Source organism: Nuphar pumila, chromosome 11 (genome assembly GCF_984573655.1).
Source record: "Nuphar pumila chromosome 11, dmNupPumi1.hap1.1, whole genome shotgun sequence".
NCBI classification, from domain to species: Eukaryota; Viridiplantae; Streptophyta; class Magnoliopsida; order Nymphaeales; family Nymphaeaceae; genus Nuphar; species Nuphar pumila.
In genome coordinates, this window is record NC_143259.1 from 92,928,426 (window position 1) to 92,949,148 (window position 20,723).

The following is a 20,723-nucleotide window of genomic DNA, read 5'->3' on the forward strand; positions in this document are numbered from 1 at the left end:
TTTGTATAGGATTTTTCCTTTCTTTTTAGTTATGTTTTTTGTTTGTATTTCACTAGTCAACATTTGACTAAGTCAAATACAAAGAGTCGTTGGGCTCCCAACGACTCCCTCCTCTAACCCCTCTATTGTGAATAAATATGGGGCATTGCCCCCTCTCTTTGTATTGTTTTTTGGTGTGGATTACAATCAATAATATCATTTTTTTTTCTTATTGTTGAATACCCATTTTTGGGTATTTGTGTATGAACCTTTCTTGGTTATTGTGAGTGTTCATTTCGGTACTTTTGTTGGAACTCTTTGAGTATCCATTCTCGGTGATCTAGCAAACATTCTTGAAGGAGCTCATTTCTTACATGAAGCACAAGAGAAAGAACAATGGAAGAGGAACTCTTTGAGAGAACTTCATTAACTAAAGAATGAGAGAGCTTTACAACATATAGGAGATGTCCCCTTATGGTAACACAAAAGGACAAAAATTGTTGACTTATAACTCCCTAGCGAAGTACAGAAATGTCATTTTAAAATAATTATATGTACAAGACTAAAAGGGTAACACTACCACAGTAAAACCTATACATCATATGCATTACACTATTCAACAGAGTTGAGCCGAGTTAGGCTCCAACTTGAACTCGAGCCGAGCTTTTTGAGCCTGAGCTCAACTCGAGCCCAGCTCATGTGCACCCCAACATAAAGGCAAGCGACATGATGATGCCAATTTTTGAAGGCAAAAATGTCAGAATATAGCTAGGGTGCCACAAGACTCTGTCCAAATGTATGCTTCATCCATAAGAAAGTGGTCAACTTCATGTGAAAATGGCCAATTTTGTCATGAAAACCAAGGGTGGAGATCGGATAGGGTGGCCACAAACCATAGGCGGTTTACAAGCCCAAAACGAGTGGCCAGCCACAAATAAAATATATATAATAAAAACATAATGAAGTTAAAAACACAAAAGCCATGATGGATGCAAAGAGGCTTTTGTGTCTCGTCTTCTTTGTCACAGTTGAGTAGTAGTTAAACTAGCAGCTCTAGCGGAAGCAAGAAGCTCTAATATCCAAGCAACAATGCTATTTCAGCTCTCGTATACAAGGAGCTTCGTGGCAAGGATGATGATTACAACAATTTCCACAACAATGTCAACATCAATGAGGGCTTCATGAAATCCATGCACCACCACTATCTTAAAACTAAACCTAATCTCTCCCACCTCCTTCCCTTCCCAAAAGTCCTTCAACTTTTGCCCACATCACTCACTAATCCCTCCTCCTCCATTGTTGTTAGTCCCAACTTTAGCACTTCAGAATTCAGATCGGTTGGATGCAAAAGACAACATCGCTAGCATTGGATTTCATAAACAATTCAAATACCATTGTCACCAATGCTGCTGATTTCACCTCAAGCAACATGTATGTTGGCTCCAAAGCTAGTGCATCCAAAATTCTTGTCAAAACCGGAGAATTGTGATTTTATCCCTATTGGGAAAGTGATGGGAACTGGGGGCTGACAAACCAACAGAAAAGATGGCCAAAGGTGTGATGTTGATTCTAGTTCCTAGAGGGGTCAACAGTGACAAACTGGGGGTCGGCCCCGCCCAATCTAGCCCAGTATAGGCCCATGGGCTTACAGGCAGGCCATGGGCAAGGAACATGACCCTACCTTGGCACAAATCAGGCTTAGGCCAGGCTAGCCTGTTGCCCAACCTTAATGAAAACCTTTTAAAAATAGATGTACACATTCCATCATAGTTTTCATAATATGTGACTTGTTATACAAGAACTGATATTAGCTACCTCTCTACATCAAGATGAAATGGTCATCATAAAAAGTTGCACAACAGTTACAATTTACTAGTAGTAGTTGTGGTGGTCACTAGAGATAAAAGCTCTAGGTTCTTTTTTGATATTTTCCTGGAATAACAGTAGATCTTTTATTTTACTTCAAATATCCACAAATGCCACTACTAGTACAACAACTACGCCTTCATCCCAAAACAATTGGGGTCAGCGATATGAACCAAAAAAGAAAATCATTTTGGGTCTTCCACATGAATCCTTCTCCTCCAATCATTTTTATCCAATGCCATGTCCTCGGTGAGGTTCAAAGCATTCATATCCTTTCCTATCATCTCCATCCAAGTCTTCCTAGGCCTACCCCGACCTCTTTTAACTAATATATTTTCTCATTTCTCCATCCTTCTAACTGGAGCATCATTAAGCCTTCGCCGAATATGTCCAAACCACCATAAACGATTCTCTCTCATCTTATTTTCAATGGGTGCAACGCCTGCCTTCTTACGTATCTCCTCGTTCTGAATCTTATCTTTTATTGTATTTCCACACATCCATCTAAGCATATGCATCTCAGCTACACTCATTTTTTAAATATGATGCTCTTGGCAGCCCAACATTTTGTACCAAATAGTAAAGCGAGCCTAATAGTCATCCTATAAAACTTTTCCTTCAACCGCAATGGCATTCTACGATCGCACAACACTCCAGTTGCACTTTTCCATTTCATCCACCCAACCTTTATCCTATGATTTACATCTCCATCAATTTCTCCATACTTTTGAATGATAGATCTCAAATATTTGAAACAATCATCCACCAGTATTTTTTGCTCACCAAGCTTCACTACACTCCCATCACTACTTCGTTGCTTACTAAACCGACATTTCATATATTCCGTCTTACTCTTACTCAACTTAAAACCTCTTGCTTCCAATGTCTGTCTCCATAATTCTAACTTAGCATTAACCCCAACTTTAAACTCATCAATCAAAACAATATCATCAGCAAACAACATACACCACGGCACATTTTCTTGAATTGATCTCGTAAGCTCATCCATCACAAAGCAAATAGGAAAGGGCTTAAAGCAGATCCTTGATGTAACCCAACCGTTATAGGAAAATTGGTTGTCACCCCTCCACAAGTGCGGACATTGGTTACTACTCCTTCATACATATCTTTAATTATACTAATGTACTTGAGAAAAACACCTTTCTTCATCATTGTCCACCAGAGAACGTCCCTAGGTACTCTATCGTAAGCCTTCTCCAAATCAATAAAAACCATATGCAAATCTTTGTTCCTCTCTCTATATCTCTCAATAAGTTGTCTAAGAAGATGTATAGCTTCCATAGTTGATCTTCCAGGCATAAAACCAAATTGATTCTCTGATATCATGACAACCTTCCTCAACCTAGACTCAATCACCCTCTCCCAAAGTTTCATAGTATGATTCATGAGTTTTATACCACGATAGTTTGTGCAATCTTGTATATCACCCTTATTCTTATATAGAGGCACCAAAGTACTCTTCCTCCACTCATTAGGCATCTTATTTGTCTGCCAAATCTTGTTAAAAAGATTTGTCAACCATTCTAAACCTTTCTCTCCCAAGCATTTTCAAGCCTCAATATGTATACCATCTGGGCCAACTGACCTTCTTGATTTCATTTTCTTCAAAGCCTCAGCAATTTCTTTCTTTTAAATCTTGCGCATGAAGTCATGATTCAGCTCATGAAAAGGAATGGAGAAGTCTCCAAGATCCTGAGCATGACTTTCATTAAATAGCTTATCAAAATGCCACTACTAGTGTGCAATATAATTGATGATTGTAAGCAGATTAGCAAAACATTTGAGCATAATTTAACACAAACTACCTGGTGATGAAACCATAGGTACCTGTGGTGTTTGGCTGGCAGCATAATATGTCATGTGCACTTGTTTGAGAGCACTTACAACATGTTATATTTATGCCATAGGGTTGTACTATTCCAGTATTGTTAATTTATCCTAAAATCTAATGGAATGGGACATCATACAATGGGCAAGGCAATCCCTCTAGGCCACACAAAACTTCCCTCTATTCTAATGTGTTCTAACAAGTTGACCAAGGTTACCAAGATGAGTAACAGAAAAGGAAACCTTCTGAGAAAAGGAAACTGGAAAAGTTTGTGGAAATGAAAACAAGAAACGTCAAGAGAAAGGGAAACAGGAAACAAGGTCTTTTCAGGCTCATCTGAAATGGGAAGCATGACAAAGAAATGAATCGGAAATGTTTTGCAAACATGTGAGAAGTGCAAATGTCTTTTTATTTTAAATGTCAATATTACAAATTTCTTACACTAATGTGTAACATATTAATTTACAATCTTTTTCTTTAATTTTTTTAAAGACTCTTTACCTATATAGCAGAAACACACATATGATGATAATAATAAGTATGCAAGATTATGAATTTACAGTTTTACACAAACTTTACTTGTTTACCAACATCACGAAGACTAGTAAAAATCAATTGATGAATTATTTATATAATATGTGAATAACTCCAGCTAAATAAACAATCACACAAGTTGTTTATATTTTATGTAAATATGTGAACAATACGGCTACTTACAATGGGATAATAACTACTACTAAGTCAAGCATTTAAATGCATAACTTAGGTTGGAAAATAAACTGAGCTGCTCATGGCTCAACTTCTTTAGGCTCACATAAAGCTCATTCAGTCTCGCAAACTGTGCTTGGCTAGCCAAGCCACAAGCAGCTTTTCTTAGTCTACTGAGCCAAGCATGGATAAAAGCTGCTCGGCTCAGTCCGACTCATATAGGCTCGTAAGAACCAATATATACATATTACATTCATTTCACATAAGCAAGACAAACCATCAGCCAATTCATTTTCATTGGTGCTTGCAACCAAGAGGTCTTGGGTTCCATTCTCACACTGAATATGCCATGAAAATTTTAACAAAAATAATGTTTTATTTTATACGAGCCAGCTTGAACTTGCATGTCTAGCTCGTGACCAAGCTTGAGTTGAAACTCAGCCTTAATGAGCAAGCCCAAACAGCCTAAGCTCCGCTCTTTTACCATTCCTATGCACAATAACAGAAAGTAAAAAAAGTTGTTATTATATTAAATTATAAAATTACCCTCCCTCAGGTCACTTTTCATCTAGCATACATTCATTTTAACATTAAAAAATGTAAAACCAGATACAAGGTTTTCACCAAAACAAGTAATTGAAAATTTTGGCAACACTTCTCTCAACTCTTTCTAGAGAAAAAATCTTTCATCTAAGGGAAGTGCATGGGAAACAAGTTTCATATATAAGAGAAACACATTTCCTCTTAGGTAGGAAATTTGTGTTCACCTAATTGGATACGTGCTTCTAGTTCATACTAGTGTTTCTCACATGTTTCAGAGATGAAAAGTTTTACATTTTGGAAAAGGCTTCTCGAGAAACTGGCTTCCACATGTACATGGCCTTTCAAGAACCCTACTCACAACCAAGGAGAGTCCCAAGTCTCCAATCATTTGGCTCAAGATGATCTTTGTCCAGGTTGAGCAGGGATGGAATGATTGAACAATGTATAAAAAAAAACATACATCCTGCAGGAACTTAGCACATATCACATTAGATTTAAACTTGGGTTAAAAATATAAAAACGGTCAGGAAAATATTACACAATACGCAACACGAAATGTACAGTAATTTTTGAATTTTGCTTGTGTATTTTAGTCAAATGTAGTATAACAGCAATTTTGTATTTTATCTTTATCGTAATGCAATTCTGTAGTCAGCCCTAAGTGACATGCAATACTCCTTTCTCCCTATTTCAATAACCAGTTATGTGTATGTGCTGCAGATATTCAAGACCATCCAAGATACTGCTGCAGACATTGAAGGTTTCAACTAAGGTTAAACTCTGATGAAAATAAGGCTCAAGTGCAGCCATCAATTCAACACTTGCTAACTGTTAGGAAATGAGGTCCAGTGGTTGAGTCTAAGTCCATTCATCCTTTGTACAAAGCAACTTCTGACATCCCTGTCTAAATTCCCCTTCTTGTTGATGCTCTTCCCACAACTGTAATGAAAAGAGGCGGAAGCTCCAAAGGAGTAAAAAGCACTCTTTAAGAGTGACCTTAAGAACCAAGAACACAAACACTATAAGCGCACACACAAAACTCTCAAAAGTAGAAAATGACTTAAAGTCATAAGTTGGATTTATTGAAGAAAGGAAGAGAAGGGTGAAAACCCCATGCTTACAAGAGGAGAATACCTCCTCTATTTATAGAGGAGGGAGGCTAAAAGAAGGGACCACAAGGGGGCTCCCTTGTAGTCGTTGGGAGCCCCAACGGTCAGAAATCTGACCGTTGGGGCCCCAACGACTACAAGAGTGGGGCCCTTGTGATCTTACAAAAAGTAGAAAAATAAAAAGAAAAAAAAGTAAAAAAAGAAAAAGAAAAAAGGAAAAATACATTGTGGTTTTACAAGAATACCCCTATCGGGTATTTCACTAAAATAGAAACTGTATATATATACATATATGTATATATATACTTATATATATACGAATGTATATATATAAGTATATGTATATATATAAGTATATGTATATATATATACATATTTTAACACGCCCCCTCAAACTTTACGGGGAGAAGACCGAAAGTTTGCTAAGAAGAAACATAAATCGTGGAGTTGGGAGCGCCTTGGTGAAGAAGTCAGTTAGTTGATACTCTGAAGTAACATATGGTAATGAGAGAGTCCCTCTGAGATATTCATCTCGAACATAATGGCAATCCATTTCGATATGCTTGGTCCGCTCATGAAAGGTGTGATTGCTGGCAATGTATATCGCACTTTTGTTATCACAGCAGAGCTTGGTGGGAGTAGAAATGGGGACGCCCATGTCACCAAGGAGACTCCTGAGCCATACGATCTCCATAGTTGTCATTGCCATGGCCCAATATTCAGCTTCAGTGGATGACAGTGAAACCTTTTGCTGCTTCTTGCATCTCCACGAAATGAGGGATTCACCTAAAAAAATACAAAGACCCGTTATTGAGATACGATCATTGGGATTTCCTCCCCAGTCAGCATCAGTAAAAGCAGTTAAGTCAAGAGATGAGGAAGAGGATAAGAAGAGTCCCTTGGATATAGTATTTTTGATATATCGCACAATTCTCATTACGGCCGCCATATGAACCGAAGTAGGTGCATGCTGAAACTGGCTTGCTGCATGAGCTATATCTGGACGTGTGATGGATAGATAGGTGAGAGATCCGATTAATTGACGGTAGGGGGTTGGATCCTCAAGAAAAACACCATCTCCAAGTCTCAGTTTTGCATTAATAACTTCGAGAGTCTCAACTTTCTTTTCATCAAATATTCTTGATTTGGTACAAATTTCGGCAGCTAATTTCATTTGAGATAGGATGTATCCTCGCGGGGAATAAGCCACTTCAATCCCTAAAAAATATCTCAAATATCCAAGGTCAGACATATCAAAAGTTTCTTTTAACATAGACTTTACATCATTTACTCCCTTTTTGTCATTCTCAGTGATGATCATGTCATCAACATACAGTAGAAGCATAATAATGGAGTCACTTGTCCTTTTAACAAAAAGAGCAGTGTCAGTATAAACAACAACAACAACAACTACGCCTTCATCCCAAAACAATTGGGGTCAGCGATATGAACCAAAAAAGAAATTCATTTTGGGTCTTCCACATGAATCCTTTTCCTCCAATCATTTCTATCCAACGCCATGTCCTCGGTGAGGTTCAAAGCATTCATATCCTTTCCTATCATCTCCATCCAAGCCTTCCTAGGCCTACCCCGACCTCTTTTAACTAATATATTTTCCCATTTCTCCAACCTTCTAACTGGAGCATCATTAGGCCTTCGCCGAATATGTCCAAACCACCGTAAACGATTCTCTCGCATCTTATTTTCAATGGGTGCAACACCTACCTTCTTACGTATCTCTTCGTTCCGAATCTTATCTTTTATTGTATTTCCACACATCCATCTAAGCATCCGCATCTCAGCTACACTCATTTTTTGAATATGATGTCTCTTGGCAGCCCAACATTCCGTACCATATAGTAAAGCGGGTCTAATAGTCGTCCTATAAAACTTTCCCTTCAACCGCAATGGCATTCTACGATCGCACAGCACTCCAGTAGCACTTTTCCATTTCATCCACCCAACCTTTATCCTATGATTTACATCTCCATCAATTTCTCCATACTTTTGAATGATGGATCCCAAATATTTGAAATAATCATTCACCGGTATATCTTGCTCACCAAGCTTCACTACACTCCCATCACTACTCCGTTGCTTACTAAACCGACATTCCATATATTCAGTCTTACTCTTACTCAACTTAAAACCTCTAGCTTCCAATGTCTATCTCCATAATTCTAACTTAGCATTAACCCCAGCTCTAGACTCATCAATCAAAACAATATCATCAGCAAACAACATACACCACGGTACATTTTCTTGAATTGATCTCGTAAGCACATCCATCACTATCGCAAATAGGAAAGGGCTTAAAGCAGATCCTTGATGTAACCCAACCGTTATCGGAAAATTGGTTGTCACCCCTCCACAAGTGCGGACATTGGTTACTACTCCTTCATACATATCTTTAATTATACTAATGTACTTGAGAGAAACACCTTTTTTCATCATTGTCCACCAGAGAACGTCCCTAGGTACTCTATCGTATGCCTTCTCTAAATCAATAAAAACCATATGCAAATCTTTGTTCCTCTCTCTATATCTTTCAATAAGTTGTCTAAGAAGATGTATAGCTTCCATAGTTGATCTTCCAGGCATAAAACCAAATTGATTCTCCGATATCATGACAACCTTCCTCAACCTAGACTCAATCACCCTCTCCCAAAGTTTCATAGTATGACTCATGAGTTTTATACCACGATAGTTTGTGCAATCTTGTATATCACCCTTATTCTTATATAAAGGCACCAAAGTACTCTTCCTCCACTCATTAGGCATCTTATTTGTTCGCCAAATCAAGTTAAAAAGATTTGTCAACCATTCTAAACCTTTCTCTCCCAAGCATTTCCAAGCCTCGATAGGTATACCATCTGGGCCAACTGCCCTTCTTGATTTCATTTTCTTCAAAGCCTCTGCAATTTCTTTCTTTTGAATCTTGCGCATGAAGTCACGATTTATCTCATGAAAAGGAATGGAGAAGTCTCCAAGATCTTGAGCATGACTATCATTAAATAGCTTATCAAAATAATCTTTCCATCTCTCCTTAATCTCCTCATCTTTGACTAAAACCCTTTGCGTTTCATCTTTGATACATCTAACCATACCCAAATCCTTCGATTTCCTATCTCTCATCTTTGCAAGCCTATAAATATCCTTCTCGCCTTCTTTGGTATCCAACTTGTCATAAACCTCCTTATATACCTTAGCCCTCGCGTTTCGAACAACTTTTTTAGCTTCCTTCTTTGCTATCATATACTTCTCCAAATTCTCATTATCACGACTCTTACTTAGATTTCTATAACACTCTCTTTTAACCTTAATAGCTAATTTGACATCCTCGTTCCACCATGATGTATCCTTACCTAGTGGTGCACCGCCTTTAGACTCACCCAATACCTCCTTAGCTACTTTTCTCATACCACCCGCTATCTTATTCCACATTGATTCTGAATCCTCCTCGAGACACCAATCAACTTCCTTAACTACCTGCTCTACAAACATTCCTTGTTTAGCTCCTTTCAGTGCCCACCACTTAATTCTAGGATCTATCCTATGTCTATCCCTTTTGCGGCATTGTCTAATTCTAAGATCTAAAATTAAGACTCTATGTTGTGTAGCTACACTTTCTCCTGGTATAACCTTACAATCGATGCAACCACCCCTATCTCTCTTTCTAAGTAGGAAAAAATCTATCTGACTCGTATTAACCCCACTTTTAAATGTTACTAGGTGAGACTCCCTCTTCCTAAACCAAGTGTTTGCTAAGATCATATCATAGGACAAACAAAAATCTAAAATCCTTTCTCCACTTTCATTTCTTTCTCCTATACCATAGCCTCCATGGATATTCTCAAATCCATCCCTACTAATGCCTACATGTCCATTAAGGTCACCGCCGATGAAAAGCTTTTCTCCATAAGATGTCTCTTGTACTACTCCATCTAAATCTTCCCAAAATTGATGCTTAATGGAATCATCTAAACCTACTTGAGGTGCATAAACACTAATAATATTAATAATATCCGTACCTAATACTAATTTAATAAGTAAAATTCTATCACCCTTCCTACGGACCTCAACTACATTATCTATAAACTGACGACTCATAACAATCCCTACTCCATTCCTATTCCTATTTATTCCTGTATACCAAATCTTATATCCCCAAGGTTCTATCACTTTAGCTTTCTCACCTACCCATTTGATCTCTTGAAGACATAAAATATCAATCTTTCTCCTACACATAACATCTACTAACTCTACCAACTTACCAGTTAAAGACCCTATGTTCCAAGTGGCTAACCTAATTTTATGGTCTTGGACAAACTTCTTTACCCCCACCCGTCCAACAAAGTGAGGGAACCCTTGCCTATTTGACACCACACCCGGGCGCCGGTGTGACGCGTCGCTTCTGGGCGACGACCTAGCAACCCTTGCACATTTATCACTGCCTCCGGGCCTAGAGAGTACAGCGCGTCGCTCAGTAGGGAACGCCCCAACGAAATTCTCATATTGGTTCATTTTCATAGGATATGACAAAGTTTTTATGCTGGCTGTCACAGGCCTACCGCAACCCTCCTCCTTTATCCGGGCTTGGGACCGGCAGTGTATAACTACACAGGCGGAGTCAGTATAGCAAGAAGAAAATCCAAAATTGATTAATACATTACTAAACCTATCATACCAAGCTTTAGGAGCTTGCTTAAGTCTATATAAAGCCTTTTTTAATTTCAAAATTTTTTCATTTAAATTCATACCTGGAGGCGGTTCCATATAAACTTCTTCATTTAAATTACCATTTAAAAAAGCATTTTTGACATCAAGTTGAAAGATTGGTCATTTTTTAACAGAGGCTATAGCAATAAGAGCTCGAACACTAGTCATTCGAGCAACTGGGGCAAAAGTTTCATTATAATCTACCCCATACTCTTGGGCATATCCCTTGGCTACCAACCTAGCCTTATATCTTTCCAATGAACCATCACTCTTAGTTTTTACTTTAAAAACCCATCTACATCCAATGGGTTTCTTGTCAATGGGAGGATCAATGATTTTCCAAGTTTGCACCCTTTCAAGAGCATTAAGTTCTAGTTCCATAGCTTCATTCCAATGAGCATATTGTTTAGCATCATTGTAATGAGATGGTTCATGAAAGGAGTGAAGAGCAAGTAGGCATGCTCGATAGTTAGGAGAAAAAGAATCATAAGAAACAAATCTATTGGGTATTTTGGAAATCCGATTTGATTTTCTTTGAGAGGTCTTTTCGATTGACTCACTTTGAGAAAAAATTTCAAGGGCACAAGGAGAATTTCTTTCATTCCTTCTAGAGTAGACTTGTATTTGTCTTGAAACATTTTCTTCTAAGTTTTGATCATCATTTGGATGTTCAAAATGATTTTCACCAAGGGGTTCACTAGGATCAATATGATCATCTATGATGTTTTCTTGAGGCAATAAGTCAAATAAAAAGGAATAATCAATATTTTTATTTGGTTGGTGCGAAAAACCATTTTCTTCTTCTAGGAATGTGACATCTTTTGAGATATAAAGTTTGTTTTTTAGTATGTCAAAACATCTATAACCTTTTTGGTTTTCGTCATATCCCAAAAAAATACATTCAATAGTCCTAGGCGAAAGTTTATCATTTTTGTGAGTTAAAACAAATCATTTACATCCAAAAATCCTTAGTCTTTTATAATCGAGAGACATAATGTAAAGTTTTTCAATGTTTTGTTTGCATGGGTTTTTGAAATATTTTATCCTTCTCTTTAGATCTTCAAATCCTCTCACTCATACCAGGAGTACTAACGGTATATTGGTCGTGGACCCTGAAAGTTGGATATCTTGCTTGTGTGTACCTAAAGTGCTAGCTCAGGTATATTCGTGAAAGGCCTTTACCTATTAGAATCTATTGAAGTGGTCATACAAGTATCAAGGAGATCCAGGAACACATGTTTTCAAAAATCAAATATGTGTGTTAGTTGTTTTGTTTTGATTATTGTGTGTTGTTAGAACCTAGACTTATGGGGAAAGGTGATCAAAAGAAAGATTTTTCAAAGAGGAAGAAGGGGTTCTATTGATAAGATACGTTGAGGTTAGAACCGCTTCGGCCCAAAAGGATTTGGGGATATTTTTTGAAATTAATAACGTTCTTGTAGTTTCTATTATGTGTCTATGCTTTCTTTCCGCAAGACCATTTTGTTGCGGAGTGTTGGGACAAGAACGTTGATGACAAATTCCATTTTCTTTTAAATAGCTTTGAAAATCATTGGACAAATATTCGCCTCCCGAATCGGACCTAAGAATAGATAGATTTCCCAAAAATTGATTTTTAACCATTGCATGGAATTCTTTAAAAAAGGAGAAAACTTCGGATTTGCGACTTAGGAAGTAAATCCACGTGAATCGAGTGAAGTCATCAATAAAGACTACATAATACAAAAATCCACCTTTAGACAAAATAGGGGAAGGTCCCCACACATCGGAATGAACAAGTTCAAATGGCCGAGTGGTAAAGTAACTTCTTCGAGGAAATGAAGTAGCTTTAGATTTCCCAAAAATGCAATCTTTACAAGTCATGTGATTGTCTTTACAAGTATTGTTCAAAAACGGAAAAAGAGACATTTTTACAAAATTTGAATGACCAAGTCTCATGCCAAATTCCAATACTTTTGTCTTTTTTAAGATTGCAAGAAGATTTAGATGGAAGAGACAAAAAGTCCATAAAATAGAGATCACCCCTTCTATGGCCTTGCCCAATCAGCTTCCTTGACTGGAGATTTTTAGGTGAGAAAGAGACTTGACATCCATGATCGGTGATTTGAGAAACTGAAAAAAGATTTAAATTAATTTTTGGAACGATTCTTACTTTAGGAACGAAAAAATTTTGAGAATTTTTAAAATCAAGCGTTCAAATACTTTCAATTTTCAATGATGTTCCATCGGCCGTTGAAACATAAGAGGATATGGGTTCGGAAAACACATTTGAAAGAGAGTTTTTATGAGATGTCATATGAAAAGAAGCACCGGAGTCTAGTATCCACATACCTGGAGGTGATAAAGAATAGGCGATGGCGGCTCCGGATGTTGAGGAAGAAGTCTTGAGAAGATGTTGGAGAACTTCGGAGATGTGATTAAGAGTCTCTTTGATATCTCCCTCTTTGGCATTTTTTTCTTCCTTCCTTGGAGAATTTTCTCCAACCGCGGCTACTTTTCCTTTAAGTTTGGGACAAACCGGTCTAATGTGTCCTGGTTCATTACAATAATGGCATATTATTCCCTTTCTAGGCCCATTACTATTTTTGTTGAAGTGAGGAGGTCTATAGACTTTAACATTTGATCCGGGCCTAGTAACGGCCAAAACTTCATCATTCTTAATGCTTAAGCCAAGTCGAGTTTCTTCTTGGCATATTTCGGCGAGGGCATCTTCAATAGGTAAGGCTTTGCTTCTATGGAGAAGAGATGCCCTAACTTGTTCAAATTCCGGGCGAAGACCATGAAGAAATTGAAAGAAGTGCTCATTTTCAATTTGTTCCCTTCTTAATTCAATATCTTCCGGAGCCACCCATTTAGGCTCAAGAAGAGCAAGTTCATCCCAAAGAGGGGTTCGAGAGCTAAAATAGTCGTGGACACTCATATCCATTTGTTTGGTGAACGGATTTTTTCTTGACAAAAAATTTGTCGAGCAAGATCCTTTTGGGTATACATACCCTTAAGAAAAAACCATGCCTCATTGGACCTTCTAAATTTGGCAATATTAGCACAATTTTTAAGGTCAACATTGTTCATAAACCATGCCAAAATTTTGGCATGGTTACTTTCCCAATCCTCAACTTTGGATTGATAGTCATTGATAGCTTTGATGCGCTCATCGCCATCTAAAGCTTTTTCAATCTTATTTTCGATTTTAGTGAGAACAAGAGAGGGTTCGGGAGTAGTTCCCATAACATAACCCCAAAGTTTCTTACCTCTTAGATAATTTTCCATCGTGGAGGCCCACATGAGATAGTTGGACCCATTTAGCTTATAAGAAAGTTCCACTTTAGAATCATGTTCCATCGGCACCAAATCCTTCCTTTCTTCTCAAAATTTGAGAGGCACACGTTCCAAGATAATAAAGAGAAGCCCAATCACCAACCGAGCTTTGATACCATGTAATGAAAAGAGGCGGAAGCTCCAAAGGAGTAAAAAGCACTCTTTAAGAGTGACCTTAAGAACCAAGAACACAAACACTATAAGTGCACACACAAAACTCTCAAAAGTAGAAAATGACTTCAAGTCATAAGTTGGATTTATTGAAGAAAGGAAGAGAAGGGTGAAAACCCCATGCTTACAAGAGGAGAATACCTCCTCTATTTATAGAGGAGGGAGGCTAAAAGAAGGGACCACAAGGGGGCTCCCTTGTAGTCGTTGGGGCCCCAACGACTACAAGAGTGGGGCCCTTGTGGTCTTACAAAAAGTAGAAAAATAAAAAGAAAAAAAAGTAAAAAAAGAAAAAGAAAAAAGGAAAAAAGTAAAAAGGAAAAATACATTGTGGTTTTACAAGAATACCCCTATCGGGTATTTCACTAAAAAGAAAACTGTATATATATACATATATGTATATATATACTTATATATATACGAATGTATATATATAAGTATATGTCTATGTCACACGGACTCGGCTCCAAGGTCGCCGCACCCGCGTCGACACGCACCGACACGGGTGCGGACACGGGTGCGGCTCGGACTCAGTCAACCCGACCCTGGGTGTGGTCAACGCACCCAGGGTCATTTTGGTCCATTTTTTGGAAATTTTTTTTTTTTTTTTATTTTTTTTTTAAATTTTCTGGGCTACAGCTGTAAGGAAAAAAACCCATCACAACTAAAAAACATGTACACTTTCAAGTTTTAAGTACAGAATGGGCACAACTCAAGTTTTTGTGGTTTTTTTCTGTATGAAGAAAGTGAATTATTACAGTGTATGAAGAAAGTGTCCAAAAGTGAATTATTCCTGTATGAAGAAAGTGTACAGAATGCCTTCACAACTCATCACCTGTCCCCTAATGGGCACAACTTTGACCGAGTCTTATATATATATAGATATATATATATATATATATTTTTTTTTAATATATATATATATATATTTTTTTAATATATATATAGCCGAGTCCTCGTGTCCAAATTTTTTGAAATTGCGCCGCACCCGTGTCGCACCCGCACCCGCACCCATGTGACATAGGTATATGTATATATATATATATATATACATATTTTAACAACAACATGCATCTACCTTGACTCGGTTGCTATTAACAATGAATGATTTAAAGAATGGGACCCTTTCCAGTCACCAAAACATCACCTCTATCATCTTATGCTGGGAAATGTATGAAAATTGCAACCAAGTAGCAAGAAATATTTATAGTAAAGATACAATAAGACACTTTGAAAACCCTTTCACCTCCTAAAGACATAATACTTTCAAAAGCTGGAAATCTTGTACATCCACAAATATGTGCTTGTTCTGCACTTAAGCTTACCAATCAAATGATGTTAAAGTTCAGTACTTTATGTTCCAATGATATAGTTGTTCCATGTTGTGATAAAACAAGGATTCACTGGCATGACCACCAATGAAATGGAAGTTATTAAAAGTTAGAAAGGATCTATGAATGATGATCAAAATATTTCAGGATGCATCATACCTTAATCCATGCAGGTGGTATAGATCCACGAAGTGCAATGATTCTGAGAGGCACGGTCAGTGCATACGTCTTAGACTTCCACTTTTCAAATGCAGACTTCAACTGATCGTCAGCAGCTCCAACAACATCAGAGTTGCTTTCAAGAGTATGACCATCTGCTTATAAGAGCAAAACATCAGTCGCTATACGTGTAGTAAAAAGAGTAACCAAAAGTGTATCACTAATTACTGCTTGATATATGAGATCATTTTACCCTCCTGCACCTATATCTATTGAGTAAAACAATGAAGTGACAATGTTATATTTTTTCAATTAGAAAAACTTCACTCATTTTAATCCATACACAAATTGCAATGGTGTTAGAGTGCAATATTCATAGCCTTCAGGAGCTTTAAACCAAAACACAACACATGCACAGAAGAAGACGAAGGTGGCATGTGTATGAAACGAGATGAGAAATATCTGATATGTCACATTCAACAACATAATATGTCCGCCCCAATTAAATCAAGCAAACATGGCATTAGCAACCACTTCCTTGAAATCACAAGGTCATTCATTGCTCAATAATAACAGATCCACTTTACTATGAAGATGCTACATATAGGCTGCCTTAGCAAGTCATTATACACATTATTGATTTCCAATGATGAGTAGCGGTCACGTCCAAAAATGATCAAATAACAGATATTTGTAGCGACAAATGCTTTAGCAAAGTCCACCAAATTTCAGGTTATAGCCTTTAACTACGAGTTTCACCCTACCAGATTCAACAAAACCATCTGTTTTCTGTCATAAATACTTCGGAAACCAACTAAACCTTTGAAACATGAAAAAAGTCCACTACATGCATGTCATCAAGTACTACATGTGCCTCGTTTGTGGCCCTATACCACTCAATGTGACATTTTATCTCTCTATATGATTGAAGCTCCACATGTGACTATACGTCTATGACTCTATCCATTTATTCACATGACCCAACTGTTAACGAATTTGGAATTGTTCCAACTACAACCAAATCGTATGAGATTTGGTGAAAAAAGTTCATTGGAGAAAAAGTGATGAGGAAGTAAAACTCAAGTAAAGTGACATACCTGAATGTTGTGCATGATTTGGCTCAGGCAACTGATTGGAATCTAGCTCCACCTTGAGTGAACCTCTTGGATGAGTCTATCAAGAAATTATGTAACGATAACATTAGGCTCTTTATAGCCATTTGTTTCATAATTGGTCTTAGGTATAATAATAGGGTCACTACAAGAAAGGAGATGAGAAAAGAAAAACAAGATTAATATATCTATTAGTGGGTATACCTAAAAAGATTGCTAAATGTTTATAAAATTATCAGTAGAAACATACAATCTTTTAGACAGCATCAGAGCATCTATAAGCCTTTTGTTGAATTGAATGTTCCCAATATTAATATTCCAATGGCAATTTGTATCTCTCTGGACCTGCTACCCTTGCCGCTTCTAGATTGACGGAAGTGACTATGGTACACATATTAGAAGTACTTCCAAAAACTCTGGGAATGACTGGTCAGATATTGTAATGAAACAAGCGGAAAGCAAAAATACAATGTGCACAATCACAAATACAAGTCCACTAAGGGACAATACAAAGGCATTAAGGCACTAGACAAGCACAAAGTGCATACAAGGGCTTCAAAGAGCAAAAAGAGAAACACATTAAAAATATAAATCTTATCAGACAACAAATGCTTAGGAAAAGCATCATACAAAGGAGGGGGGGAAACCCCTATATATAGAGCCAAATGGGCCTTGGGGAGCTCCCAAGGGTTATATTTATAGCCATTGGGAGCTATCCCAACGACTCTATAGTCAAAAGACCGTAAAGCCATTACACAAAATGAAAAAGACACAAAAATAAATACCGTAAAAAGATTGTGCGGTCCCTAGTGGACAGTCCCTAATTATATGAGTGAAATGACCAAAATGCCCTTGAGGGACAATATATATATATATATATATATATATATATATATATATATACACACATTTTAACATTGTCCCTCAAACTTATGGTGGGATCATCGAAAGTTTGTTGAGGAGAAAAATAAATTGGGGGCACAGGAAGTGCTTTGGTGACGAAATCAGCAAGCCAGTACTACAGCAACTCGATAGTTCCCTTTAGATATTCATCACGTACATAATGGTAGTCCATCTCAATGTGCTTTGTATGCTCATGGAAGGTATGATTGCTTGCAATGTAGATTGCACGCTTGTTATCGCAACACAATTTTGAGGGTTTCGAGATAACAACTCTCATGTCTTTGAAAAGATTTCTTAGCTACACTAGCTCCATTGTTGTCGTAGTCATTGCACGAGACTTAGCTTCAATATAGGATAATGAGACCTTTTGTCGCTTCTTGCATCTCCAAGAAATTAAAGTCACCTAAAAAGACACATAACTCAGTGGTGAAAATTCTATCATTAGGATTTTCTCCCCAATATGCATTAGTATAGGCAAGTAAATCTAAAGAGGAAGAACATGATAAGAAAAGCACTTTAGTAATTGAGTTTTTAATGTATCTAACAATCTTCAACACTGCACTCATGTCCACAATAGTTGGATCATGCTTGAATTCACTAGTTGCATGAATTGCATGAGTTATATCCGGTCTAGTGATTGACAGGTAGATGAGAAATCCGATCAGCTATTGATATGGAGTAGGATCTTCAAGTAATGTTTCATCTTCAAGTCTCAATTTTGCATTGACCACACCTCAAGAGCCTCTACCTTCTTGTCATCTGAAATCTCTGACTTAGCACAAATGTCAGCGACAAGCTTCATTTGTAACAGAACATAGCCTATGGGTGAGTAAGTTACTTCAATACCTAGAAAGTACCTCAAAAAACCTAGATCAGACATATAAAAAAAAAATTAAAATAGTTTTAATTTCACTAACTCCCTTTGTAACGACCCCAACTCATCCCCTTTGAAAATGCGGAAAATTTTTTTTTTCTAAGAGTTGCGGAAACCTTCCCAGAGATCTGGGGTCCTCACAGTTCCACTTTTCATTGGATAGCCCATCCACCACAAACGAAGTTGCAATTATCATCCATATCAACCAACTAAAACTCTTTTATTAATGAGTAAGAAAATTTCAAAGACAAGGTTTTCTTCAACTGAAAGTAAAGTAACAATTGCAGAATTTAAAAGAACTGAATGACAAAAGAAAGAGCCAATATATCCTCTACTGAAGCTGACAAGCCCAAGTATAACTCATCCATCCCCAAATGCATGTCCAACTTCACTGTTCACCATTACCTGTGAAAAACCAACAAAGTAGGGTGTCAGAACCGAAATTCTGAGCGCAGCTACTTCTAAAGAAACAGGTGAGAGAAAGAACATGGATACGATTTCATGCAGTGAGTTGAGTGAGTACAGATATAAAATTTGCAGCATTTAAATGTTCATAACTACCAATAATTGCATATACTCACCAGTCAAGAACATTAAAGCAGTGTCATATATCAATAACTAAATAATCAAACCTTTCAGCATGATTTCACAAAGTAAATCATATGCTACCACCAAATGATGTCATGATATCAAGAATGATTCAAACATGCATGATCTAATGCATAACAGAAAAATGCATGATTATGTGCAATGTATGATTTCTTCTGTTATCTTTCATTTAAGTTCCATATTTCCATATGCATGCCCTATTAGATGCACACATCTTTAAGTTCCTCTTTTTAATTATTGTGGCCCGCGGATACACCAAACGGGTACAAACCCCGAGGTCAAGTAGGTTCCCAGGGTAGCTTAACACACAATTTGTATTTTATTACAGGGTTCCAACTTAGCCCTCGACCGATATCAGGAAACAGCACCATCCATCGGAACATTACACCTCCACATCTAATGTCGGGGACACAAGAGACACCCCACGCCCACAAGTGCCACTTCTTTGGTACCATAAACTCACAGTTGTGACTAACACACCACTCCCGGGTAAAGTGGCGGGCTCTCCCTAAAACCGTGGCCAGGAGAAGAACCTCAATATCGGGTTCAGGAGCAACAACGCACACGGAGTTTTTTGTATCCTCACAGTCTCCCCAAGACCGAATAACTAAGATTCTCATACTCCACATGAGATATCCCAGAAGGTATATTACATTGTTCTTATTCATTATATTTTTATTTAATTCCATTCCTTAAGTTTGCAACACAATATGCAAAAGTAAAGTGAAAAAACCCGCATCCTCCCTTGCGGAAACCATTCAGGACTCCAGCCCGTATAAACCATTAGAACAGTGTAGTAATGTGCCAAACCATCATATGTGGTTTAAGTGATTCAGCTAAAAACATATATAAAAGAAAACCCAACCCACGGCTCTTCAGGCCGATGATGGTCCATTTAGGCCATTGAGGCATCACATCACAAAACAAAAGTAGTGTTTTATTTATAACACTAAGCCAAAATGCCAAAAGCATAATGCACTCATGCGATCATAAACATATGCATGTCATAGTTCATTCATATGCATTTTCAATATGTGTGTGTTACCTACATCACATATGGGTATTAACCAATCCCTGGTTTCTTTAAGTGTATGAGTGTACATGTGCAATTTCACATATAAATCAAGCGTACAGGTTCAAGAAGAAATTAATAATAACTGAATCATGCTCACACTCATGAGTACCATAATCATAACAGTCAAATGAAAGCATAAACCTCCATGACAAGTGTTTCCATACAATCCAATACACCAGCTTTTAAGTAACACATGGATTCTAGACAAAAATATAATGTTCAGCTAGAGACATCCAAGCAAGATACATTATATATAAAATTTCAGTTTTAGGTGTCCATCCTCCCTAAACCATGTGACATGAGCACTATTACACATAACTGAAATTTTCAGGCTATGTTGCAATGATCCCACGCTACATCTTACAAACTTTGAGCTTAACCACACTCAAGCACCATCTTAT

At 37.4% G+C, this 20,723-nt stretch overlaps 1 protein-coding gene across 2 annotated transcripts in view; it reads right to left on the bottom strand.

Moving 5' to 3' along the window:
• The window catches only part of LOC149822510 (putrescine-binding periplasmic protein-like protein), a 175,184-nt gene that overhangs the window by 107,011 nt on the left and 47,450 nt on the right, over positions 1-20,723 (bottom strand). For both annotated transcript variants that reach the window (XM_089981598.1, XM_089981597.1), the window contains exon 2: positions 15,750-15,904. In XM_089981598.1, coding sequence (XP_089837724.1) covers positions 15,750-15,904 — 155 coding nt within the window. The remainder of the gene's footprint in view (positions 1-15,749; positions 15,905-20,723) is intronic.